The sequence below is a fragment of the Pristiophorus japonicus genome, chromosome 10 (genome assembly GCF_044704955.1).
Source record: "Pristiophorus japonicus isolate sPriJap1 chromosome 10, sPriJap1.hap1, whole genome shotgun sequence".
Lineage (NCBI taxonomy): Eukaryota > Metazoa > Chordata > Chondrichthyes > Pristiophoridae > Pristiophorus > Pristiophorus japonicus.
Window position 1 is genome coordinate 116615967 of NC_091986.1, and position 23860 is coordinate 116639826.

Sequence of the window (23860 nt, forward strand, 5' to 3'; positions counted from 1 at the left end):
GGGGACTTTCTCTTAAAAAAAATAGATAAATGAAAAAGCTGTATCTAAAATAAATTTTGTATTGGAAGTTGAAATGTGGTTATTTTCATTTAGTATCTTGATTTATCTGCAGCATAGTGCATGATTTTGAACTACTGAGTCAACATAAAATGTTTTGTTCTGTAAGCAACCTTGAGGGAAATCAGACAGCCCACTGAAATGTAACAGGTTATTAACCCAAAAAAAGTATTTCCCTAATGCACACGCTTGTACTGATTCCGTATTTTCTCAAAAAATTCAGCGTAAATTTTGCTCGCCCAAGGATATTAGGTTTTCTTATCACAAACTTTTTCCTACAGTGTTTTAATAAGCATTTGCGCGCCCAGCACTTTGGCTGTAACAGACTTCCAGTACTGCACATATAGGCTGTACTTGCCAGTACTGTAAGAAAGACGTGCACTTTCTTGACCACCGGACGTCCCAAAATGCTTTTACAGCCAATAAAGTACTTTTTGAAGTGCACAACAAGCTCCCACAAAAGCAATGTGATAATGACTAGATAATCTGTTTTCGTAATGTTGATTGAGGGCTAAATATTGGCCGGGACACCAGCGATAACCAGCGATAACTCCCCTGCTCCTCTTCAAAATAGTGCTGAGAGAGAGCAGACAGGGCCTTAACGTCTGTCTCATCCAAAAGATGGCACCTCCGACAGTGCAGCACTCCCTGCCGTGTCAGCCTAGATTTTTGTGCTTCAGTCTCTGGAGTGGGACTTGAACCCACAATGTTCTTCTTCAGAGGCGAGGCTGCTACCAACTTGAGCCACTGCTAACACTAGAATGCAACAGAACTGTGTGATTGTGTATTCCTATATTCCACTGCTTGAAACAATCTATTTGCAATTTTGATCAAAAAATTGTATTGTAATCTAAAATCAGAGGATTTTGTTATTCATTATGGTACCTACATGGTCTTAACTGGATTAGTTGTTGCTCATGTTAGAAATGCAATTTTGTACAGTAAAATGACTTCTCTTGCTACTAAAACATAAAGCGTGTAACATATCAGTAATTATTCTGTTAATTCTTAAAAGGGTTGCTGTTGGGAACAGTTTCATTGTAGGTACTATTTTGTACAGATTTATTATAAATGCTTTGCTATCTGACCAGCTCCAAAGTGCAGATTGTTCACTTTAATATCAAATGTTTCACAGATGTTTACACATTTTAAATTGTCAACATTTTGGTCTAGTGGAAATCCACATTGCCACACAGATTCTTCTTCTCCGAAATCCAATCAACATTTTGCAAGTAGGTTACCTGGTGATGGAATGTATTAAGGTGGGGTTTGTACTTGTTGCTCACCTTCATGGTGAGTTCTCAGCTGGTTTATTTGGGGTGGGATGGAAGACAAGCACGATGTAAAGAGGTAGAAAAAAACAGATGGGTGTTAGCACAAGGTATTCCCACATCTGGCTGGTGATGTGGGAATATCACTTCAAATAGAAGGATATAGGGAGGGAGAATAAAGAAGGACTTTAGGTTGGTATGTTTTTTAATGAAATACTCTGCCAAGTTTCTGATGTTTATACTAAATCAAGAATTGATTTATACTGTTTTATACTTGTAAGCTTACTGTGTATGCATTGCACTACTATGTGCTTGAAGGCAAAGCAGCATCTTTGCACTATTTTGCTAGCAGGAATCGGTGGATGTGATCAGTGTTTGGATAAGTTGCGGTATAACTCCAGCTCTGTGCAAAATGTCATTTAAGAAGTGCCGAGTTTCAGCTACCTAGGGAACTTTTAAAATGTGAGATTTTGTTTTTTAATATAAAGTGGATATCCCTGCCCCTTCATAATGAGAGAAGGCAGTGCCATGTGCGTGTGCTAAAGCCCATGTGAGGAGAGATCAGTCGCTGCATCTAAGTGCTGATCGGACAGAGGTCAGCTTGCAATGTAACAAGGGTCTGATTGTGTATCACTGTGTTTAACGTAGAGAAAGTCCCAAGAGACTTTACAGAGGTGGCTGGGTGGAATGAATGATTTGTCTAAAAGCTATTCTGGAAAGATATTTTTAAAGATGGAGAAAGAAGAGGTGAGGAAAATAATTCTAAATAGAAGGGTTGAAGTCCCCAATACAAGATATGACAAACCTGAGGATGTACTAGGTAGGCCAAAGTCAAAGACCAAATGGTGTAGGAGAGGGCACGAGACTAAAGCAGCTAGGGCGGGACTAGGCTGTGGAGGAATTTGAAGACCAGGAGGAGGATTTTACATTTACTGTACTAGGAAAGAGGGAGTTAATGTAGGTCAATGAGGACAGGGGTGATTGTCAAGTGTGAGACTGGATTTTGGAACAAGTTGACATTTTTGGAGATGGGGAGATCGTATGGAGGACATTGGAGATATTGAGTATAGTGGCACAAAAGCATGGGTATGAGTTTTGCAGCAGTCGGGATGAGAGAAGAGTGGAGGTGAAGACTGTTTTGGGGTGGAAGTTAGTAACCTTGATCCCAGATTGTGGGGTTTGTAGCTTAGCTTGGGATCAAACATGATGCCAAGGTTTCACACTGTCAGGAGTCGCCTTAAAGTGGCTGAGGAAGGGAATAAAGTCAGTGGCAAAGGAATGGAGTTTATGATGGATGTGAAAGCAATGGCTTTGGTCCTAATTTCAGTTGGAGGAAATTTTGAATCATCCACAATGTGTCACACACGGAGTCAACAATACAGAGGTGATTGTGGAAATGAGGGACAGCTACAGCTGAGTGTCATCGTTGTACATGTGGAAGCTGATCCTGTGCCTGCAAATATACTGGGGGCAACATGTAGTTAGATGTTTGAGGAATTCAGAGGTAATTGGAAGGGGGCAGGAAAAGAGAAGCCATTGCTAGATGGGGACAGGTTATATTTGGACAAAAGAATGCTGGTCTTGCAGAATTGGACAGCAGAAGAGATATGATGGAGGAAGGTGATGTGGTTGGCTGTATCCAGTGCTGTGGCGAAGTTGAGAGAATGCACAATATTTGCTGTTGCATAGTCATCTGTGACTTTGGCCAGGACAGTCTTGGTGCTATGAGCATGGTAGAGGCGGGACTGAAACAGGAGTTTGGAAGCAATGGGCACAGAGCCAGGAGACAATGACACATTCAAAGACCATGAGAGGAAAAGGCAGTTCAAGATGATGTTGTAGTTGGAGAGGATGGATGGGTCAATGATTCAGCTTTTTGAGGAGGGGGCTGATGGTGGAGAGCCACTTACAATATCAATGAGTGGAAGCTGGGAGTGAAAATGAGGAGACCGGAGCTGATGCTTGGGGAGTGGGTGGAGAGAAATTGCAGAATGATGAGACTGGTGGAGTATAAGTGGCAAACTGGGGTGAGGTTGAGAGCATTGAGGGAGAAGAGGGAGGTAGTGGCAATGGGCGCCTTGTGGATGGTCTCTCTTTCGGACAAAGAAAAATGAGCTTTTTGCACTTGGGTGGGGGAGTAGGAGAAGTGGTTAGTCACGGAGAAAGGTAGTTGTTGGTAGTTTTGGAGTAATGATTTTGGGTGAGAAGAAAGAAAGACTTGCATTTGTAAAAAGCCTTTCAAGACCTTGAGACATCCCAAAGCACTACAGCCAATTAAGTACTTTTGAAGCATATTTGCTGTTGTAATGTAGGAAACGCGACCGCTAATTTGCGCACAGGAAGCTTCCACAAGCAGTAATGTGATAATGACCAGATAATCGGTTTCAGTAATGTCGATTGAGGGAAAAGTATTGACTAGGACACCGGGGATAATGCCCTTGCTCTTTGATATAGTGCCATGGGATCTTTTATGCCCACCTGAGAGCAAACTGGGCTTCATTTAACATCTCTTCTGAAAGGAGGCCGCTGGAGTGGGACTTGAACCCACAATTTTCTGACTAAGGTGAGACTGCTGCCAATTGAGCCTTGATGGGGCCAGAACAAGAAAACATTTAAATAAAAATGGAATACCCTTCTGAATCAAGATGGCATCTCCCCATTTCTTGGAAGAGGAATTGCGGCAATAGAATGAGCTATCTAATCATCATCCCAGGCTATATCTTCCATGCTCCAAAAAGAGGGAAGTGCCCTGGAGGAAGGTGATGTTCAGACTTCCCTGCAGAAAAAGGCAAGAAAATTGCATTTTTCTTCCCTCTCTCTTCCTCTCTAATATATGGTCCACTGACGCTGGTTGTAATTGGTACTTTGCCCAAGGAGACTATTAATTATGAATGAACCTCAACAGTGAGTGGAGCAAGGTATCTGACTACGTTGCCACAGCCAAGTCACATTCTGTCCTTTCCTTGCATCCACACGCATACTTTAATAGGAACTGCTATATAATCAAGAATAGGAACCATGCCTGATTTTTTTTTTTCTTCCATTACCTCACTGGACTGTACACAATAATGGTGTCTCTAATTCGGCACTGATCGGGGAACCTTTTTGGTATGATGGCTAAAAGATGGGGATTTTACACTTGAACCATGGTGGAGTTCTCTCTTCTGTCAGGTTTCTGCCTTGATTTCATAAACCTCAATCTTGCCCAACAAAAATCTATCAATCTCGGTTTTAACATTTTTAATTGACCTAGCCTCAATTGCTTTTTTGGGGAAGAGTTTTCCAGATTTCCACTAGCTTTTGTGTGAAGAGTTGTTTCCTGACATCACCGTTGAACGGCCTTGCTCTAATTTTAAGATTATGCGCCCTTGTGCTGGATTTCCCATCGGAGGAATTTGTTTATCTACCCTATCAATTACTTTAAATCATCTTGAACACCTCAATTAGATCACCACTTAATCTTCTATACTCAATAGGATACAAGCCTAGTCTATGTAAGCCAGGCATCAGTCAGCATCAGACTGTTAAAGGCAGCCAGTAGATATCGGTCTCTAATGGATAGCTGCAGTATAACACTCTTAACAAATTTCTGAGACATTTACTAGCACTTGCATGTTAGGAAGTTCATGCATTTCGGAAGTATATGGACTTTTTTTTTGCCCTATCCGCCCCTCTCAGTAATTAATATCTCGAATAGTTCAGCAGTGTGATCCATAAATGACTACAGATCCACTTGTTGCGAGGTAACAAATAGCTGCCTTCAAATGAGTAAGCCATATAAAATTATTAAAATCTAGTCAGAATTTCCTGTGAATTTGCACTCCGACACGTGCAATTGGGGTGTAAATCCAATTTCTGCCGTGAAAGACTGGAAGTTCAGGTTTAAGTGTGCTGTGCACATTCTGTGCCAGAATCCATCATGGCTGATTACAATGGCTCTGCCCGCAAGTTAAAGAGCAGTACATGCAAAGTAATTATGCTGGTTCAAAATGGGTGTAGAATTACACCCAGCATTTATGCACAGCTTGAAACAGTCCAACTTCTGTGTTATATTGCGATTTTTAAACAATTTTTTAAAAAAGCCTTAACTTTATTCTCTTTCTTTGATTGCATTTTTAAGGTATCAGTGTGAGTCACATTAAAAATTGAGAAGCTGACCTATATTGGCTTCCGGTTAAGCAATGACTCGATTTCAAAATTTCCCTCCTTGTTTTCAAATCCCTCCGTGGCCTCGCCTCTCCCTGTCACTGTAATCTCCTTCACTCCAACAACCCCCCTGAAATATCTGCGCTCCTCAAATTCCGCCCTATTGAGCATCCCTGATTATAATCGCTCAACCATCAGTGGCCATGCCTTCAACTGCCTAGGCCTTAAGCTCTGGAACTCCCTTCCTAAACCTCTCCGCCTCTCCTTCTTCCTCCTTAAGACGCTCCTTAAAACTGACCTCTTTGATCAAGCTTTTTGGTCATCTGCCCTAATTTCTTATGTGGCTTGGTGTCCATTTTTTGTCTTGTACCACTCCTTTGAAGCACCTTGGGACATGTTTCTATATTAAAGGCGTTATATAAAAAAATACAAGTTGTTGAGTTCCGCACATTCTTTGGGCCTTAATTGTTTATGCTGATTTCTGCTTGTTTGTGATTTTTATGTTCCAGCATATGTTAATGAGATTCACAGGAAATGTCTGAAAAATTGGCATGACGACGGTGTAAATTTCACTGTAACCTGCTGATTATGCCCCCACAGGAAATTTCAGCCCCATGTGCTTACAATAATGGTGAATGTTTGTTTTAATGTGCAATGTAACACTTTGATTTTAGGTATGTAATTAAACTTCCCTCTCTATTAAATTTCACTTGGCATCAAAGTCTTCATTTCACAGTTCCTGCATTATTGGCCACCCTTTACTGCTCTTGACATCTTTCCAGTAGTTTGAATGAAATAGGAACTTGCTATTTTGAGAAATTGTGAACAAGAATGCACTATTTTACTAGATGATGTGAATTTTCTGGTTTAAATAATTAACTTTAAATTGTGATTGTTTCAAAGTGTAATGAATTGACTGTCCATATTACAGTACCTATATTTTTGTTTTAGTTGCTTGGGAGGCTGTAATTTTATGTTAATATGCAAGATTAATCATGCTCACGAGTTTATCGCTTTGAATTTTAAGCTATATTTTTTGTAAATCCTGGTCTGAGTCTTTCTATTGATTAAATTGAGAACAGGACACATGACTTCAGAAAGTGGATGATCTTGGGCTGCTGGCACAAAAAATGTTGTTATAAATGCCATAGTCAGTCACTTCCCTACAGTGTATATATAGTGATGATCCAGAATTATCTTTTTGACCCCGCCCCCCCCCCCCCCCCCCTCCCGAGAAGAAAGCCAGTTTAACTGGCTACCAAAGTTAGCACTTGTGGGATTATGACCTCAATAATTTCTGAGATTGTACGGAGTTACACTCTTCAAGGCTGCTGCTAAGTATGTGCGACGGCTTTTTTTTTTGTTGCTGGGGTTTCTTCCTACCAAATGTCTGCAAGTGGCCAGATTAGTGCTAGCTTCATACTAAATCCTGGTTTAATAGCAACATTTAATGCTGTTTATCTGTGCTGTTTTCCAAATCTCTTAGTGACATCTCAAGTAATTATTTCATATTGTCAGATATATTTACTTGCATATGTGCCTCATTTCTTCTAACCAAAAGAAAAATCAGTTTGAGTTGGGAGTACAGTTTATAAGCAAGGAGTTCTTTTGGTACTGAGCCCTGGATAAGAAACACAGCAACCTTCTGGTTGCTTTTAGCTTCTGGAATTATACTTTACTTCCATGAAATCGCCAGTTTTCAGTGAAGATAAGAGCCTCGCAACTTCGAACCTCATTTAAATTTTAAATTAAGTGAATATATTTTAAAGAAGATAAATGAATAAATGTAACATTTTTACAACAGAAATCATTTTCATAGCATCATAGAAGTTTACAGCACGGAAGGAGGCCATTTCAGCCCATCGTGTCAGTGCCGGCCAACAAGAGGCTATCTAGCCTAATCCCACTTTCCAGCTATAGGTCTGTAACCCTGCAGGTTATGGTACTTCAAGTGCACATGGAGCGAAAGCAGAAATGGGGTACTGAAGTTGCAAAAATGATCAGCCATGATCATAGTGAATGGTGGTGCAGGCTCGAAGGGCCGAATGGCCTACTCCTGCACCTATTTTCTATGTTTCTATGTCCCCTTGTTCTTGATTCCCCACCAGACGAATAGTTTCACTACGTCTTAATCTTTTGTACTGAAAGGAATACAAGCTACGTTTATGCAACCTGTGTTCAAAATCTAATCTCCGATTATTCTGGTGCATCTGCTGCACCCCCTCCAAGGTTAGTATATCCACCCTGAAATGCAGTGCCCAAAACTGAACACTGCACTCCAGATGGGATCTGACCAAAGTTATATACAAAAGAAACATAACTTACTCCCCTTTGATTTCCATCCCTCTCCCTTTAAATGCCAACATGTTACTGGCCTATTTTTAATACTTGCTGCCCAATGAGTCATCCCAGTTGTAAACCCAAGGTACCTGGTAGGATTGATTGGGTCTGCATTGTTATCTTGGACAAGAGGGTGAGCCCAATGGGTATGATAGCCAACCACTTTCCAGGAAACGATCAGTGAGGTCCCCCATAATTGGGATCACCAGAGTGTCCTTAAGAAGGATTCTGTGCTGCCAGAGAAGTTTTAAAATGTCCAACTCATCCACATCTCTGTTCATGTCCAACCTTGCATAAAATCCATCTCCCTTCTTGCCTTAAACCGTGCTGACCTGCATATGTTCCGATCTCAATTACTTGAAAATCCTCGTCCTTGTTGCCAAATCCCTCCATTCACTCGCCCTTCCAAACTTCCAGTTCTGCCCCCCCCACCCCGCGCCTGCTTTCCCACTGCGGGTTTTCTCTTCCACATTCTTCTACTTTATCATCAGTGACAACCGTCATCCATTTTGTTCTGCACTTTGAAACTCCATCCACAAAACCTTTCCCTTGCTCCACTTCCAGCTTGTAAATCTACCTCTTTGGCCAACTCTCAGTTCCATTCCCACACTTACACCAGCTCGGGTCTGATTCCAAACTTTGAAGCACCGTGCATTTTTTTTTTGTTACATTAAAGGTAACTTGATGGTGTTGATTTACTTTTGAGGATTTTGTTTTCCCATTTAAAGGACAATCTCCATAGATTCAGGACAAAAGTTCAAATTTAACCAAATCTGTTGGACTATTTCCAAGGCATATACTTGGATTTCCAGAAAGCTTTTGACCAGGTTTCATTACACTAACTAATGACTTGGGAAATGAATCACAGAATAGAAGTTAACATGACACTGAATAGAAGATTGGTTCTAAAATTGCAAATAGAGTTGAGTGATAAATGGGAACTTTTCAGGTTGGGAACAGGCTATAGGCAGGGTACCCTATGGTTGATGGAGAGGGCAGCTTTGCTGTATTTAATATGAGTACATTTTTGGTATTGCCTATGTATAGTCTATGGCCTGGAAAATGGTTAATCTTCCACCAAGGCCCTGATGTGAGGTGTACTCATTTATATTCCTGGTCTGAAGAAGCATTCGCCCATGTCCTCAACTCTCAAACTGTCAGTTCTCTCCTGAGTGGCTCCTGGAGCCTTCATGAAGGAAGAAGACGTGACGCCGAATAACAGTTATACAGTATCTGGTGCCAAACCCATACTAAGTGAGATGGGCTCCTGGAAGGATTTCAGATCACTTGGCTTTAGTGCACTGCAGAGCTGACTCCTGAGATATCACAAGTGACTCATTGATATGCACCTGAAACCACATCAATATGAAAGAGGTACTCAAGTACAAAGTACTGAAGGTAGCAAGACAGGTGGTTTAAGGAGGCGTACGGGATACTTTCCTTTATTAACGGAGGCATACAATATAAGAGCAGGGAGGTTATGCTTGAACTGTATAAAACACTCGGTCACAGCTGTGTACAGTTATGGTCACCACATTGCAGGAAGGATTGTACTAGAGATGATAGAGGAAATTTACGAGCATGCTGCCAGAACTGGATAATTCTGGCTATGAGGTAAGATTGGATAAGCTGGGATTGTTTTCTTTGGAACAGAGGAGGCTGAGTGGAGCCCTTTTTTGAGGTATATAAAATTATGAGGGGCCTAGATGGCATGGAAAGGAAGGACCTTTTTCCCCTTAGCAGAGGTCAATAACCAGGGGGCATAGATTTAAAGTAATTGGTAGAAGGATTTGAGGGAGTTAAACATAAGAACTAGGAGCAGGAGTAGGCCATACAGTCCCTCGCACTTGCTCCGCCATTCAATAAGTTCCTGCCTGATCTTTGAACTCAAACTTCACTTTTGCCACCCTATCTCCATATCCCTTGATTCCCCAGAATCCAAAAATCTATCTGTCAGCCTTGAATATACTTAACAAGTCAACACCCACAGCCCTTTGGGGCAGAGAATTCCAAAGATTCACAAACCTCTATCAAGAAATTCCTCCTCATCGCGGTCTTAAGTGGCCGACCCCTTATCCTGAGACTATGCTCCCTAGTTCTGGACTCTCCAGTCAAGGGAAACAACCTCTCAGCATCTCCCCTGTCAATCCCCCTCAGAATCTTGTATGTATTAATGAGATCACCTCTCATTCTCCTACACTCCAGAGAGTATAGGCGCAATCTCTCCTCACAGGTCAGTCCTCATCCCAGGAATCAATCTAGTGAACCTTTGTTGCACCGCTTCTAAAGCAAGTATATCCTTCCTCTGATATGGAGACCAAAACTGCATAGTAATCGGTGTGATCTCAACAAAGCCTTCTACAATTGTAACAAGACTTCCTTACTGTTGCATTCCCTTGCACTAAAGGCCAACATGCTTCCCAATTGCTTGCTGTACCTGCATGCTCTCGCTGTTTCATGTACGAGGACACCCATATCTCTGAACACCAATGCTAAATAGCTTCACACCATTTAAAAAAAATATTTTTTCTTTATTCTTCCTACCAAAGTGCATAACCTCACATTTCTCAACATTATACTTTATCTGCCACCTTAATGTCGGCTCACTTAACCTGTCTATAATCCCTTTGCAGGCTCTTTGTCTTCCTTACAGCTTACTTTCCCATCTAGCTTTGTATTATCAGCAAACTTGGATACATTGCACTTGGTTCCTTCGTCAAAGTCATTAATATAGATTGTAAATAGCTGAGGCCCAAGCACTGATCCTTGCGACACCCCATTAGTTCCAGCCTGTCAACCAGAAAAGGATCTGTTTATTTCTACTGTTTTCTGTCCATTAACCAATCCCCTATCTATGCTAATACATTATCCCCAACCCCATGAGCCCTTATCTTGTGTGGCACCTTATTGAATGCCTTTTGGAAATCCAAGTATACTACATCCACTGGTTCCTTTTATTTACCCTGCAAGTTACATCCTGAAAAAACGAATACATTTGTTAAACATGATTTCCCTTTCATAAAACCATGTTGACTCTGCCTAATCATATTGTGATTTTCTAAGTGCCTTGTTACCACTTTCTTAATAATGGATTCCAATATTTTCCTGAAGACTGATGTCAGGCCTGTAGTTTCCTGTTTTCTCTCTTACTCCTTGAATAGCGGGATGACGTTTTTCTACCTGCCAATCTGCTGCAACCATTCTAGAATCTAGTGAATGTTGGAAGATTACAACCAATGCATTCACTATGTCTGCAACCACCTCTTTTAGAACCCTGTTTAACATCTCTGCCATTTCCTTATTCCCCATTATGATTTCACCTGTCTCGGTCTTTCTGGGACCTTTTGCAACTTTCTTTTTCATACTTGTAGAAGCTCTTACAATCTGTTTTTATAATTTTTGCGCGTTTACTATCATTATATTTTCTTCCTTTTTATCAATTTTTAGGTCATCCTTTGCTGGTTTCCAAAGGTTTCCCAATCCTCTGGCATTACTGCTATTATTTGCAATATTATAAGCCTCTTTTAATCTAATACTATCCTTAACTTCTTTAGTTAACCATGGATGGATCACTTTTCTCTGAGTTTTTATTTCTCAATGGAATGTATATTTGTTGAGAATTTTGGGATAGTTCTTTAAATGTTTGCCACTGCTTATCTACTGCCTTACCTTTTAATCTAATTTCCCAATCTACCGTAGCCAACTCGACCCATATACCTTTGTAATTGGCCTTATTGAAGTTAAGACTCTAGTTTTAGACTGAAGTATTTCACTCAAACTCAATATGAAATGTTAGCATTATGATCACTTTTCCTCAGAGGATCCTTTACTATGAGATTACTCATGTAAACCTGGGAACTCAACATCCAAGGGTATTCAACATTCAGGAAGGATAGAATAAAAGGAAAAGGAGGTGGGGTAACATTGCTGCTTAAAGAGGAGATTAAAGAGGAGAGAAATAGTTAGGAAGGACATTAGCTTGGATGATGTGGAATCTATATGGGTAGAGCTGTAGAACACCAAAGGGCAAAAAACGTTAGTGGGAGTTGTGTACAGACCTCCAAACAATAATAGTGATGTTGGGGAGGGCATCAAACGGGAAATTAGGGGTGCATGCAATAAAGGTGCAGCAGTTATCATGGGTGACTTTAATATGCATATAGATTGGGCTAACCAAACTGGAAGCAATACGGTGGAGGAGGATTTCCTGGAGTGCATAAGGGATGGTTTTCTCGACCAATATGTCGAGGAACCAACTAGGGGGGAGGCCATTTTGACTGGGTGTTGTGTAATGAGAGAGGATTAATTCGCAATCTCGTTGTGTGAGGCCCCTTGGGGAAGAGTGACCATAATATGGTGGAATTCTACATTAGGATGGAGAATGAAGCAGTTAATTCAGAGATCATGGTCCAGAACTTAAAGAAGGGTAACTTTGAAGGTATGAGGCGTGAATTGGCTAGGAAGATTGGCGAATGATGCTTAAGGGGTTGACAGTGGGTGGGCAATGGCAGACATTTAAAGACCGCATGGATGAACTACAACAATTGTACATTCCTGTCTGGTGTAAAAATAAAAAAGGGAAGGTGGCTCAACCGTGGCTATCAAGGGAAATCAGGGATAGTATTAAAGCCAAGGAAGTGGCATACAAATTGGCCAGAAATAGCAGCGAACCCGGAGACTGGGAGAAATTTAGAACTCAGCAGAGGAGGACAAAAGGTTTGATTTAGGGCAAGGAAAATAGAGTATGAGAGGAAGCTTGCAGGGAACATTAAAATGGACTGCAAAAGCTTCTATAGATATGTAAAGAGAAAAAGGTTAGTAAAAACAAACGTAGGTCACCTGCAGTCAGAATCAGGGGAAGTCATAACTGGGAACAAAGAAATGGCAGACAAATTGAACAAGTGGGGGGTGGGCCATTTGGGACAGAGATGAGGAGAAACTTCTTTGCCCAGAGGGTGGTGAACCTGTGGAATTCTCTACCACAGAAAGTTGTTGAGACCAATTCACACAATATATTCAAAAAGGAGTTAGATGTAGTCCTTACTACTCGGGGGATCAAGGGGTATGGCGAGAAAGCAGGAATGGGGTACTGAAGTTGCATGTTCAGCCATGAACTCATTGAATGGTGGTGCAGGCTCGAAGGGCCAAATGGCCTACTCCTGCACCTATGTTTCTATGTGAGGACAAAAACAACCTTCTGGATACAAAAGGGGTCAGAGCGTCTACTAAGAAGGAGGAACTGAGGGAAATCCTTATTAGTCGGGAAATTGTGTTGGGGAAGTTGATGGGATTGAAGGCCGATAAATCCCCAGGGCCTGATGGACTGCATCCCAGAGTACTTAAGGAGGTGGCCTTGGAAATAGCGGATACATTGACAGTCATTTACCAACATTCCATTGACTCTGGATCAGTTCCTATGGAGTGGAGGGTAGCCAATGTAACCCCGCTTTTTTTAAAAAAAAGGAGGGAGAGAGAAAACGGAATTATAGACCGGTCAGCCTGACATCGGTAGTGGGTAAAAATGATGGAATCAATTATTAAGGATGTCATAGCAGCGCATTTGGAAAGAGGTGACATGATAGGTCCAAGTCAGCATGGATTTGTGAAAGGGAAATCATGATTGACAAATCTTCTGGAATTTTTTGAGGATGTTTCCAGTAGAGTGGACAAGGGAGAACCAGTTGATGTGGTGTATTTGGACTTTCAGAAGGCTTTCGACAAGGTCCCACACAAGAGATTAATGTGCAAAGTTAAAGCACATGGGATTGGGGGTAGTGTGCTGACGTGGATTGAGAACTGGTTGTCAGACAGGAAGCAAAGAGTAGGAGTAAATGGGTACTTTTCAGAATGGCAGGCAGTGACTAGTGGGGTACCGCAAGGTTCTGTGCTGGGGCCCCAGCTGTTTACATTGTACATTAATGATTTAGACGAGGGGATTAAATGTAGTATCTCCAAATCTGCGGATGACACTAAGTTGGGTGGCAGTGTGAGCTGCGAGGAGGATGCTATGAGGCTGCAGAGTGACTTGGACAGGTTAGGTGAGTGGGCAAATGCATGGCAGATGAAGTATAATGTGGATAAATGTGAGGTTATCCACTTTGGTGGTAAAAACAGAGAGACAGACTATTATCTGAATTGTGACAGATTAGGAAAAGGGGAGGTGCAACGAGACCTGGGTGTCATGGTACATCAGTCATTGAAGGTTGGCATGCAGGTACAGCAGGCGGTTAATAAAGTAAATGGCATGTTGGCCTTCATAGCGAGGGGATTTGAGTAGAGGGGTAGGGAGGTGTTACTACAGTTGTACAGGGCCTGGGTGAGGCCACACCTGGAGTATTGTGTACAGTTTTGACCTAACTTGAGGAAGGACATTCTTGATATTGAGGGAGTGCAGCAAAGGTTTACCAGACTGATCCCTGGGATGGGGGGGACTGACCTATCAAGAAAGACTGGATCAACTGGGCTTGTATTCACGAGTTCAGAAGAATGAGAGGGGATCTCATCGAAAAGTTTAAAATTCTGATGGGTTTTGACAGGTTAGATGCAGGAAAAATGTTCCCAATGTTGGGGAAGTCCAGAACCAGGGGTCACAGTCTAAGGATAAGGGGTAAGCCATTTAGGACCGAGATGAGGAGAAACTTCTTCACCCAGAGGAGTGGTGAACCTGTGGACATCTCTACCACAGAAAGTTGTTGAGGCCAATTCACTAAATATATTCAAAAAGGAGTTAGATGTAGTCCTTACTACTAGGGGGATCAAGGGGTATGGCGAGAATGCAGGAATGGGGTACTGAAGTTGCATGTTCAGCCATGAACTAATTGAATGGCGGTGCAGGCTCGAAGGGCCGAATGGCCTACTCCTGCACCTATTTGCTATGTTTCTATGACCTGGAGTGCATGTCCACAGATCACTGAAGGTAGCAGGCCAGTTAGATAAGGTGGTTAAGAAGATATACGGAATGCCTGCCTTATATTCTCTGCCTCGGCTAATAAAGAGCAGGAGATTATGTTTAAACGATGTAAAACACTAGTTGGGCCACAGCTAAAGTACTGTGTGCAGTTCTGGTCACCGCATTACAGGAAGGATGTGATTACACTGGAGAGGGTACAGAGAAGATTTGTGACGATGTTGCCGGCGGTGGAGAATTTTAGCTATGAGGACCGATTGGATAGGCTGGGTTTGTTTTCCTTGGAACAGAGGAGGCTGAGGAGAGACCTCATTGAGGTGTATAAAATTCTGAGGGGCTTCGATATTGTGGATAGAAAGGGCCTATTTCCCTTAGCAGAAGGGTCAACAAACAGGGGGCATAAATTTAAATAATTGGCAGAAGGTTTAGAGGGGATTTGAGGGGCAATTTCTTCAGTCAGAGGGTTGTGGAGGTCTGGAAATCTGCCTGAAAGGGTGGTAGAGGCAGAAAGCCTAACCACATTTTTAAAAGTACTTGAATGTGCTCTTGAAGTGCTGTAACCTGCAGGGCTACGGACCTATAGCTGGAAAGTGGGATTAGGCTGGATAGCCTCTTGTTGACCAGCACGGACATGATGGGCCGAAATTGCCTCCGTCTGTGCTATAAATTTTTTAAGGGGAATGAGATAATTCTTCACAGGGTTGTTCAGTTCTGGAATGCACTACCTTAATCAGATTCCATAGAAACTTTCAAAAGGCAGTTGGGCAAGTGCTTGAAGAGGTCTAATTTTCAGTGTTATCGGGAAAAAGCTGGGATGTATTACTAAATTGGGTAGCTCTTTTCATGGGCTCCATCAACCACAATTGGGTAAGTGTTTTTTGATTTTAATTTTTTTTTCCTGTTCTGATGAGGCTATTTGCCTGAAGTGTTAATTGTTCTCTCCACAGATGCTGACTGACTTGTGTGTTTCCAACATTTTCTGTTGGTTTCATTTTCTATAAGTTCAGTGGCAATACTTTGGCATGTGTCAGAAGGTTGTAGGTTTAAGCCCCACTCCAAAGCTTTGAGCATGTATTGAGAGAGTGCTGCACTGTCCAATGTGCCATCTTCCAGGTGAGACTTTAAACTTTGGTCCCATCTGACCTCTCTGGTATATAATTCAGATGAAATGTTAAACCATCTGCCCTCTCAGCTTGACGTAAACGATCCCATAACACTATTCAAAGAATAGCAGCGGATTTTCTGTGGTGTACTGTCCAACATTAATCTGTTAACCAACATATCTAGGCTGACGCTCCAGTGCAGTGCTGAGGAAGCACTGCACTGTCGGAGGTGCTGTCTTTTGGATGAGACGTTAAATCGAGGCCCCGTCTTCTCTCAAGTGGACGTAAAAGATTTCATGGCACGATTTCGAAGAAGAGCAGGGGAGTTATCCCCGAATTCCTGGCCAATATTTATCCCTCAATCAACATAACAGAAACAGATTATCTGATCATTACCACATTGCTGTTTGTGGGAGCTTGCTTGTGTGCAAATTGGCTGCCGTGTTTCCCACATACAACAGTGACGACACTCCAAAAATACTTCATCGGCTGTAAAAGCACTTTGTGACGTCCGGTAGTCATGAAAGGCGCTATGTAAATCTAATTCTTTTTTTCTTTATATAAAACAGATAATCTGGCCATTTATTTAATTGTGTGTGGATCTTGCTGTGTGAAATTTAACTGCTGTGTTTCTGATATTAGAATAGTGACTTTACATCAAAATTACTTTTTTGGCTGAAAAACAGTTTGGGACATCCTGAGGTGTGAAAGGCAATATAAAAATGCAAGTTCGTTCATTTGTATGTAATGGATCCCATGGCAGGCACCATTCAAAGAGGAGTTGGGGAGTTCACCTGGTGTTCGAGCCAATATTTATCGCCCAATCAGCATCACTAAAACAGATTATCTGGTCAGTTATCTCATGTTAGAAATAGCCAAGTTTAAGACTACCTCTGGTCACTTTAATAATCAGGATCTGGTGGGTATATTGTGTTTAATCAGAGTTTAACACCGAATATAACACATTAGATATACAGCAAAAACATACGACCGTAACAAATAGTTGATACCGATCCCGATCAGACAAATGGCTGGTGAACTTCAGCAGTTCTCTGGCTTGCAGTCTCTATCTATTTCTCGAGAGCTTTCTTCGGTAAAGCATGGGATTATTCGGAAGAGTGTTCGACCAGCCCAATTCTGTTTCATACTCCCCTCACCATTTGTGCAGCCAATCTTGATTAGGCTACCTTTATTCTCTTTTTAGGGATGGGCCTGACGTGGGATATTGACTTGACCTTTTGACCAATAGAGGTTTCCCTAAAAACTTAATATCCAATAAGGCTTCTAGTTTTTTGTCTTGATTCTTGTGTCAAGAACCCTCTCTAAAGATGGCTCCTGATTTTCTTGGCCATATGTCTGTTTTGTTGATACTCTCCCAGAGTTTCTTCCTGTGGAGATCGTTTCATCTCTCTCGTCCCTATTCTCTCGGGTACAATCCTGAAGCTCAAACCAGAAAACTGCTTGCTTCAGAGTTGTTATCTCCTTTTATGATGTAGCAACTTGTTTACATTAACTCTCAACTTCCATCCATTCTAGGCCTTTCTATAACAAATTGTCTTAAAGATACATAAACAAAGTTAAAGTTTTACCTTGAAAACAACAGATAATGATTGTCAGTGCAGAATGCTATAACATCTCAGCAGGATACCAAAACATTAGCACTTCTAAGCATCTAATCATTCTGAGGGGACACTTCGTCTCCAGTTCAAAACAATGATTTAAAGACCATCTCCTTTGTGTCAGTATTATACATTTTGAGCCCCTGATTTCTAACACTGATTGCTGTTGGGAAATTGTCTGCTGTGTATTCCTGTGTTACAACAGGGACTACACCTCAATAGTGTTATGTCTTGAATATAGAGTCAGACTAGATACTGCAAGCTCAAAGTAAGGTGTGACCATAGTCCTTTATTACAGGACTCAGAGTGCCTCTCCAGCCTGTGAGGCCTCCTTATATACATGTGCTCCCAAGGGATTGTGGGATCCCTTGGGCCTCCAGGGGATAAGCCCTCTGGTGGTTAGACATGGTATTTACAGGTTTACATACATAACAAATAGTACCCTGTTGCCTGTGAAGTGCTTTAGGACAACTTGAGATTGTGAAGTGTTATAATTGCAAGTTCATTCTTTTCCTTAGTTTTTTTTCCACATCTCACTCTTTTGTGCATGTCTTTGTTTTACTTTTGCTCTCTTTCCCTTCTCGTGTGTCTCTCTTTTTCCCCCTCTCCTTTCTCTTCTCGCTCTCATTTCTCCTCTTGCTTTCATTTCTCATCTTTCCCCTCTTCCTGTCTCTGTCTCAGTCTCTCTCTCTCTGCGTGGCACTCGCTCCCTCTGGCCCCCGCCCGCCCCCGGTCCGTCAGTATTTGTAAAGAGTAAAGACAAGTTAACATGGCAGGCATAGAGCCCTTCATCATAACAGTAATGTGTTCTTAGCATTTTCTATTTTTTGTTTCAGATTTAATGCATTTGCCGTTTTTTGCTTTTTACCACTTGCTGGCTTTGTTTTGAAATCTGTCAAGTTAAGGTATGAAGCAAAGCAAAAAAAGCTGTGAATGCTGTAATTCTGAATCAAAAGCAAAATGCTGGAAATGCACAGCTGGTCAGTAACTATGGGGAGAACTGACAAATCAACATTTCAGATGTAGACCCTTTATCATGAGTTAAGATAAGGTGCATGGAGCTGTGCAAATAAGCTGGGGCCTCACACCAAAGGGAGTCTCAGGAAACCATGTGTAATTTGATGAGGTTGGACATTTTTTGTTCTGTCACCTGTTTTCAGCTTCGAAGGATACGATGTATATCCCATACAACGTACTCGCCATTCTTCTACATTACTGCACCATGTATGAAGGTGGAAATTTGAGCCTCCATGGTAGATTCCTGCGATCATAGAATGGTTACAGCACGGAAGAAGGCCATTCGGCTTGTCGAGTCTATGCTGGCTATCTGCAAGAGCAATTCAGCTAATCCCACTCCCCTGCCCTTTCCCCGTAGCCCTGCAATATTTTTTCCTTCAGTTACTTGCCCAAATCCCTTCTGAAAACCACGATTGAGTGCCTCCTCCACCCTTTCAAGCATTGCATTCCAGATAATAACCACTCGCTGCGTAAAATAGTTTTTACTCCTGTCGCCTTTGGTTCTTTTGCCAATCACTTTAGATCCTCCTTATAAGAATTATTAATGATATTCGTCAGTATTTTTAGTAGAATTAATAATGTGTCTTTATTTTTGTATACGAGGGAAGAGCAGGTGTTAAACATTGTGAAAAAGAACCCAAACAACTGTATTGTCTATTGCTATTGTTTTATCAGTCACCTTTTTAATACACCTGTTTGTTAATATATAACCTAAACTACAGTCTTTATTGCGAGTACTAGATAATTTAAAATGAATGCCTAAAAATTTAATTGTTTCTTGCAGCATTTCACTATTTCAGTCTCTTTTTATTTGCCATCTCGCTTTTGATTTTTATAAAAAGTTACTGTGACTTTATTGCTGTTTCCAAATATGTGTCTATTACAAAAATTAGGGAGAAGCATAGATGGAGGCCTATGGTCTGCTCAGCGTCAGCCGTGGCTCCGTTGGTAATACACTCTCGCTTCTGAGTCAGCGGTTGTGGGTTTAAGTCGCCACTCCAGAGATTTGAGCATAAAAAATCTAGGCCAACACTCCAGTGCAGCACCGAAGGAGTGCGGCATTGTCAGAAGTGCCGTTTTTTGGATGAGACATTAAACTGAGGCCTTATCTGCTCTCTCGGGTGGAAGTTAAATATTCCATGGCATGATTTTCAAGACGAGCAGGGGAAGTTATCGCTAGTCTCCTGGCCAACATATATCCCTCAATCAACCTTACTAAAAAATAACACATGATCTGGTCATTATCACATTTCTGTTTGTGGGAGCTTGCTGTCTGCAAATTGGCTGCCACGTTTCCTGCATGACAAGAGTGACTACACCTCAAAAGTACCTCAATTGGCTGTAAAGCGCCTTGGCATGTCCTGAGATCATGAAAGGCACCATATAAGAACAAGTCTTTCTTAAGAGAAGTCTAGATTAGCTGAAAAGTAGTAAATTAAATAGCTGAACTTGAGCTTCAAATGTCACTAGATAGTAGGAGGCTCGTGTTTTGAAGTTGCTATTTTGTTTCATAAATCCTCGAATGTAAGGAGAATTCGACTGAAATCAGCAGCAGTTGGAGACTAATGTTTTTAAATGTGTTATGCTACCTGTTGAGTATGGAGAAAGAGTCAGACTGAACACTGAGCTCAAAGTAAAGTGTGACCTTAGTCTTTTATTGTAGGTCTCCAGAGTGTCTCTCCAACCTGTGAAGCCGCCTTAAATACCTGTGCTCCCAAGGGATTTATGGGATCCCTTGGGACTCTGGGGAATGAGCCCTCTGGTGGCTCTACAGAGTAAATACAAGTCTACATACATAACACTATCCAGATGTAATTCAAAATACATTTTAGGTAGTTGTATATGTTGAGATATAATTGTGCTAATGCCTATTTTTATATTTGAGATGGAAGTTTAAAAATAATGATAAATGCATTTAAAACATGAAAACTTCAATGACAAAACCTTGGGATGTCATTTGAAATATTCTAGTGGAGGCAGAGAAGTAGTCTTCATGTTACTATTTTGAGCAGTGAGTAGTTTTATTTTAACAATGAACAGTACTGAGTAGGCATATGCTTGAGATTTGCTCATGGGAATGCCCAAACAAAAATTTGCGTTGATTGTTGGGGACAGCGCCAAGAGGAACTGGAATACTTGGAATATTTCAGGAGGCATTAAAGTAGAGAGCAATTCCAATCCTGGGTTACTTTTCAGCTATCTCTGTTCGCAGAAAAAATTGCCGTGGGGTAACTTTGGTGGGGATGCTGTCTCTCCCATTATCTGCAGCGCAAAATCTGAGCTTATGACCCAGGAAAAGATGATGGGTTAAAATATGGCAGTAAAAATATCTATATTCTGGTTTGCATTCATTCAGAAAATCTTCTATCTCTGTACTAAGACATTTTTCTTCCTGCCTTTTAGACACCCAGCGTGCTTTGCTGCTTCTTGAAGACTACTGCTCAAAGCTGAAGAAGCCAGAGGAAAGGCAACTTAAAACTGCAGTTGAAAGAGTTATAAGTATCTTCAAAAGTGGCTTGTTTCAAGCACTACTGGGTATGTTTCAGAAGATATTAGAAATTACATTTGGATTTTTTTGTATGGTACAGAAGAGATCGTATAGTCTTTTTGAAAGATGTTATTTTTAGAATTATTATTTCCATGTTTTTGCACTGTCTAAAATAATCTCAATCCATTTCTTAAACAGTGAAAGCGAGATTTAGGGATGTAAATCTGATATTGTTCTGTAAGTATCCTATTAAATACAATGGCAGATTCAAAAAGCCCAGATTTAGATAGACTATTGTAGTTTAAATATTTTGATTGCTGCATTATTATTAATGGAGATGCTTAATAGTAATGTTGATGTTGACCAGAAAATGGAGTAGAATAAAGTGCTATGGTGGAATGTTCGATGGGAAGTATCATGCAAGATCATTGGTTTTCATTTCAGTATTTCTTTTAAATTGTGACCTGACAAAATGTTAAGTATTAATAAATCGGAAGGTGTGATTGAGAGTGTCCCGGCTACTTAGAAGTCTAAAATCTTTCTGGACTATGTCCAGCTTTGATGAGAGATTGAGGGCACTGATGATTTAATAACAAGCACAAGTTATCTTTAAAATTATGTATAGTTTTTTTTTTCCATTTAATTTTAATACTGTGATCTTTGACAACTATAAGTAAAGATGACTCATTTTTAATCTTTAGTTGTAAAGCAAGCCATTCTGCACCTTTCACTGTTTCAGCTACTCGGAGTTGTATATATTTAGTATAGAATTATGATTTCACTAAATTTAGTTTCTATGTACAGCATGCTTCTGAAATGTAAGTGTCAACTTTGAGAGCCATTAACTTGTGTTGAAGGAATCTTGTTCCTTTTTAACAAAAGATATTGCACCGCCCCTCATCCGGCACCATTCCCGGCCACCGGGTGGCGCATGCGCAGAACTCCGACATGAACAAATTGAAGTCCTTCTTCGCTGCCGACTCCTGCAAGAGCAATCGCTGGCCTGACCCCGCGATCCACCGCGCCGCCCCCCACCCCCCCCCCCAACGATCTCTATGCCGCACTCCCAGCCCCAAGCCAGCCAACCCCGATCATCATCATCATCATCATCATCATCATAGGCAGTCCCACGGAATCGAGGAAGACTTGTTTCCACTTTAAAAATGAGTCCTTAGGTGGCTGAACAGTCTTGTACCATTTATTTTAACATGACTTTCCCTCGACTGGCAAGATCCCTTATCCGGAACAGACCAGGTCCCAAGGGTGCCGGATAAGAGAGGTTCAACCTGTACTACATTTCAAGTTTAACAATGTATTAAATAATGGCACTGAATTCGCGGCCCCTACAAGCATGTACGAGGTGTGCACGTGCCCATAGGGGTCCTGTAAGTTCCGGATTTAGGCATGCAAAGTCTAAACCTGGAACTTGCTATCTTTCAAGAAGTAAAGGGCATCCGTGGGCGGAGGTTTGGGCTATTTGCATTGAAATTCTTACGACTGATAAAAGCAGGGGTATGGCCTTTTTTTTAAATCAGCTTAAGACTTTTAAAGTACAGAGAAAAAATTTTTTTTTCAGTAATTTAAACATTTAAAATCCTGTTAAATAAGGTTAAGTTTATTTTTAGACCCTTCAAAATATGTAAATTTATATTTCAAGAAATTAAATTTTTGTTTTAATTATATAAATTCCATTTTGATTAAGTCTAAAAATATGATTTAAAAAAAAATATATATTTTAAGTGTTTGTTTTTGGGGTATTCCGATTCATACTTATGGTGATTCCGTACATACGGAACTCACCAAGTTTGAATGGGAATACCCATAGATGGATTGGTTGGGCCGGCCCACGTGATCCCAGGGACTTGTGCCAAGTGCTCAAGTCCCTGGGATATATGGGCCTTTGTGTAGAGGCTCAGGATCACACGTCTCCGAACCTCCCGCGGAAAGCCTCTGACCGCAATTTCTCGGCCATTAAATGATCAATTGGTTGTTTGCATTTCTCTTTGGCTGAAAACTGTGGCCTGGATTTTGCGGTCAGCGACGAAGGAGCGACTGTTCATTACACTGCCAGCTGCCCACAAACTTTTTGTGGGTTTTTGAGGGGCAATTTCAGTTCCTCGAGATCTTTTTCAGCGTGGCAACCTCTACAGGGGATCTGTGGCGTGTGTGAACAGTGCATGAAACAGCGTGGCTCTTCGACCAATCAGATTGAAAAATCCTTACTGAGACATGCAGAGTCCAAACAAGGATATATAAATTAGAATATTTAATCCATTGTAAAATCATGTACAGAAAATGAACTAAAAAGATGGGATTAAGTGCTAGAAATTCGCAACTATAAGGATTGATTTAGCTCTTTTTTTAAGCTAAGTTTTTTTTTGTGGAGCTAAATAAATTTAGGGCCATTTTGCTAGTTTCGCCAATGGTATAACACCATCCTTTTATTTAAAAAAAAAAAGCTGATTTTTGAGACCCGTTTTTGTGACGTGAATCAGTGTCAAAACCAACGATAATGCCATTTTTGAGAGTTTTGCTAATAAGGACATTTTTAAGGACAGTGCTAAATACAATTTGGAAAAAGCTTGACTTACCTGGTGGAGTCAGAACGAAATCTGCGCTAAAGGCGCCATCTTGGAAAACTGAGCTTCTTTGGAGGGAGTTTATAATGAGATTTTAAGGGCATTTAAAGAATGGGGGCTATTCTATCTTTGCCATCAATGGTGAGTGCTTATGTTATCCTGGATTATCATAGAAGAAGGCTTATTCAACAGCATTATCAGCGTAATCAAAGAGGTCGCAGACTTATGGGAAGGAGGCCTTACCCCCAGCGAGTTTACAGGAGACGTGCTCATAGCTGCACCTGACTGAGAGACAGTGCGTTAGAAGGCTGCGCTTTCAAAAAAAGGTGGTCA

At 41.1% G+C, this 23860-nt stretch overlaps 1 protein-coding gene across 2 annotated transcripts in view; it reads left to right on the forward strand.

Annotated features, from left to right (window-relative positions):
* dlg2 (discs, large homolog 2 (Drosophila)) overlaps nt 1-23860 on the forward strand; it is a 1568664-nt gene that overhangs the window by 2003 nt on the left and 1542801 nt on the right. For both annotated transcript variants that reach the window (XM_070892045.1, XM_070892046.1), the window contains exon 3: nt 20864-20995. In XM_070892045.1, the coding sequence (XP_070748146.1) occupies nt 20864-20995 (132 nt within the window). The remainder of the gene's footprint in view (nt 1-20863; nt 20996-23860) is intronic.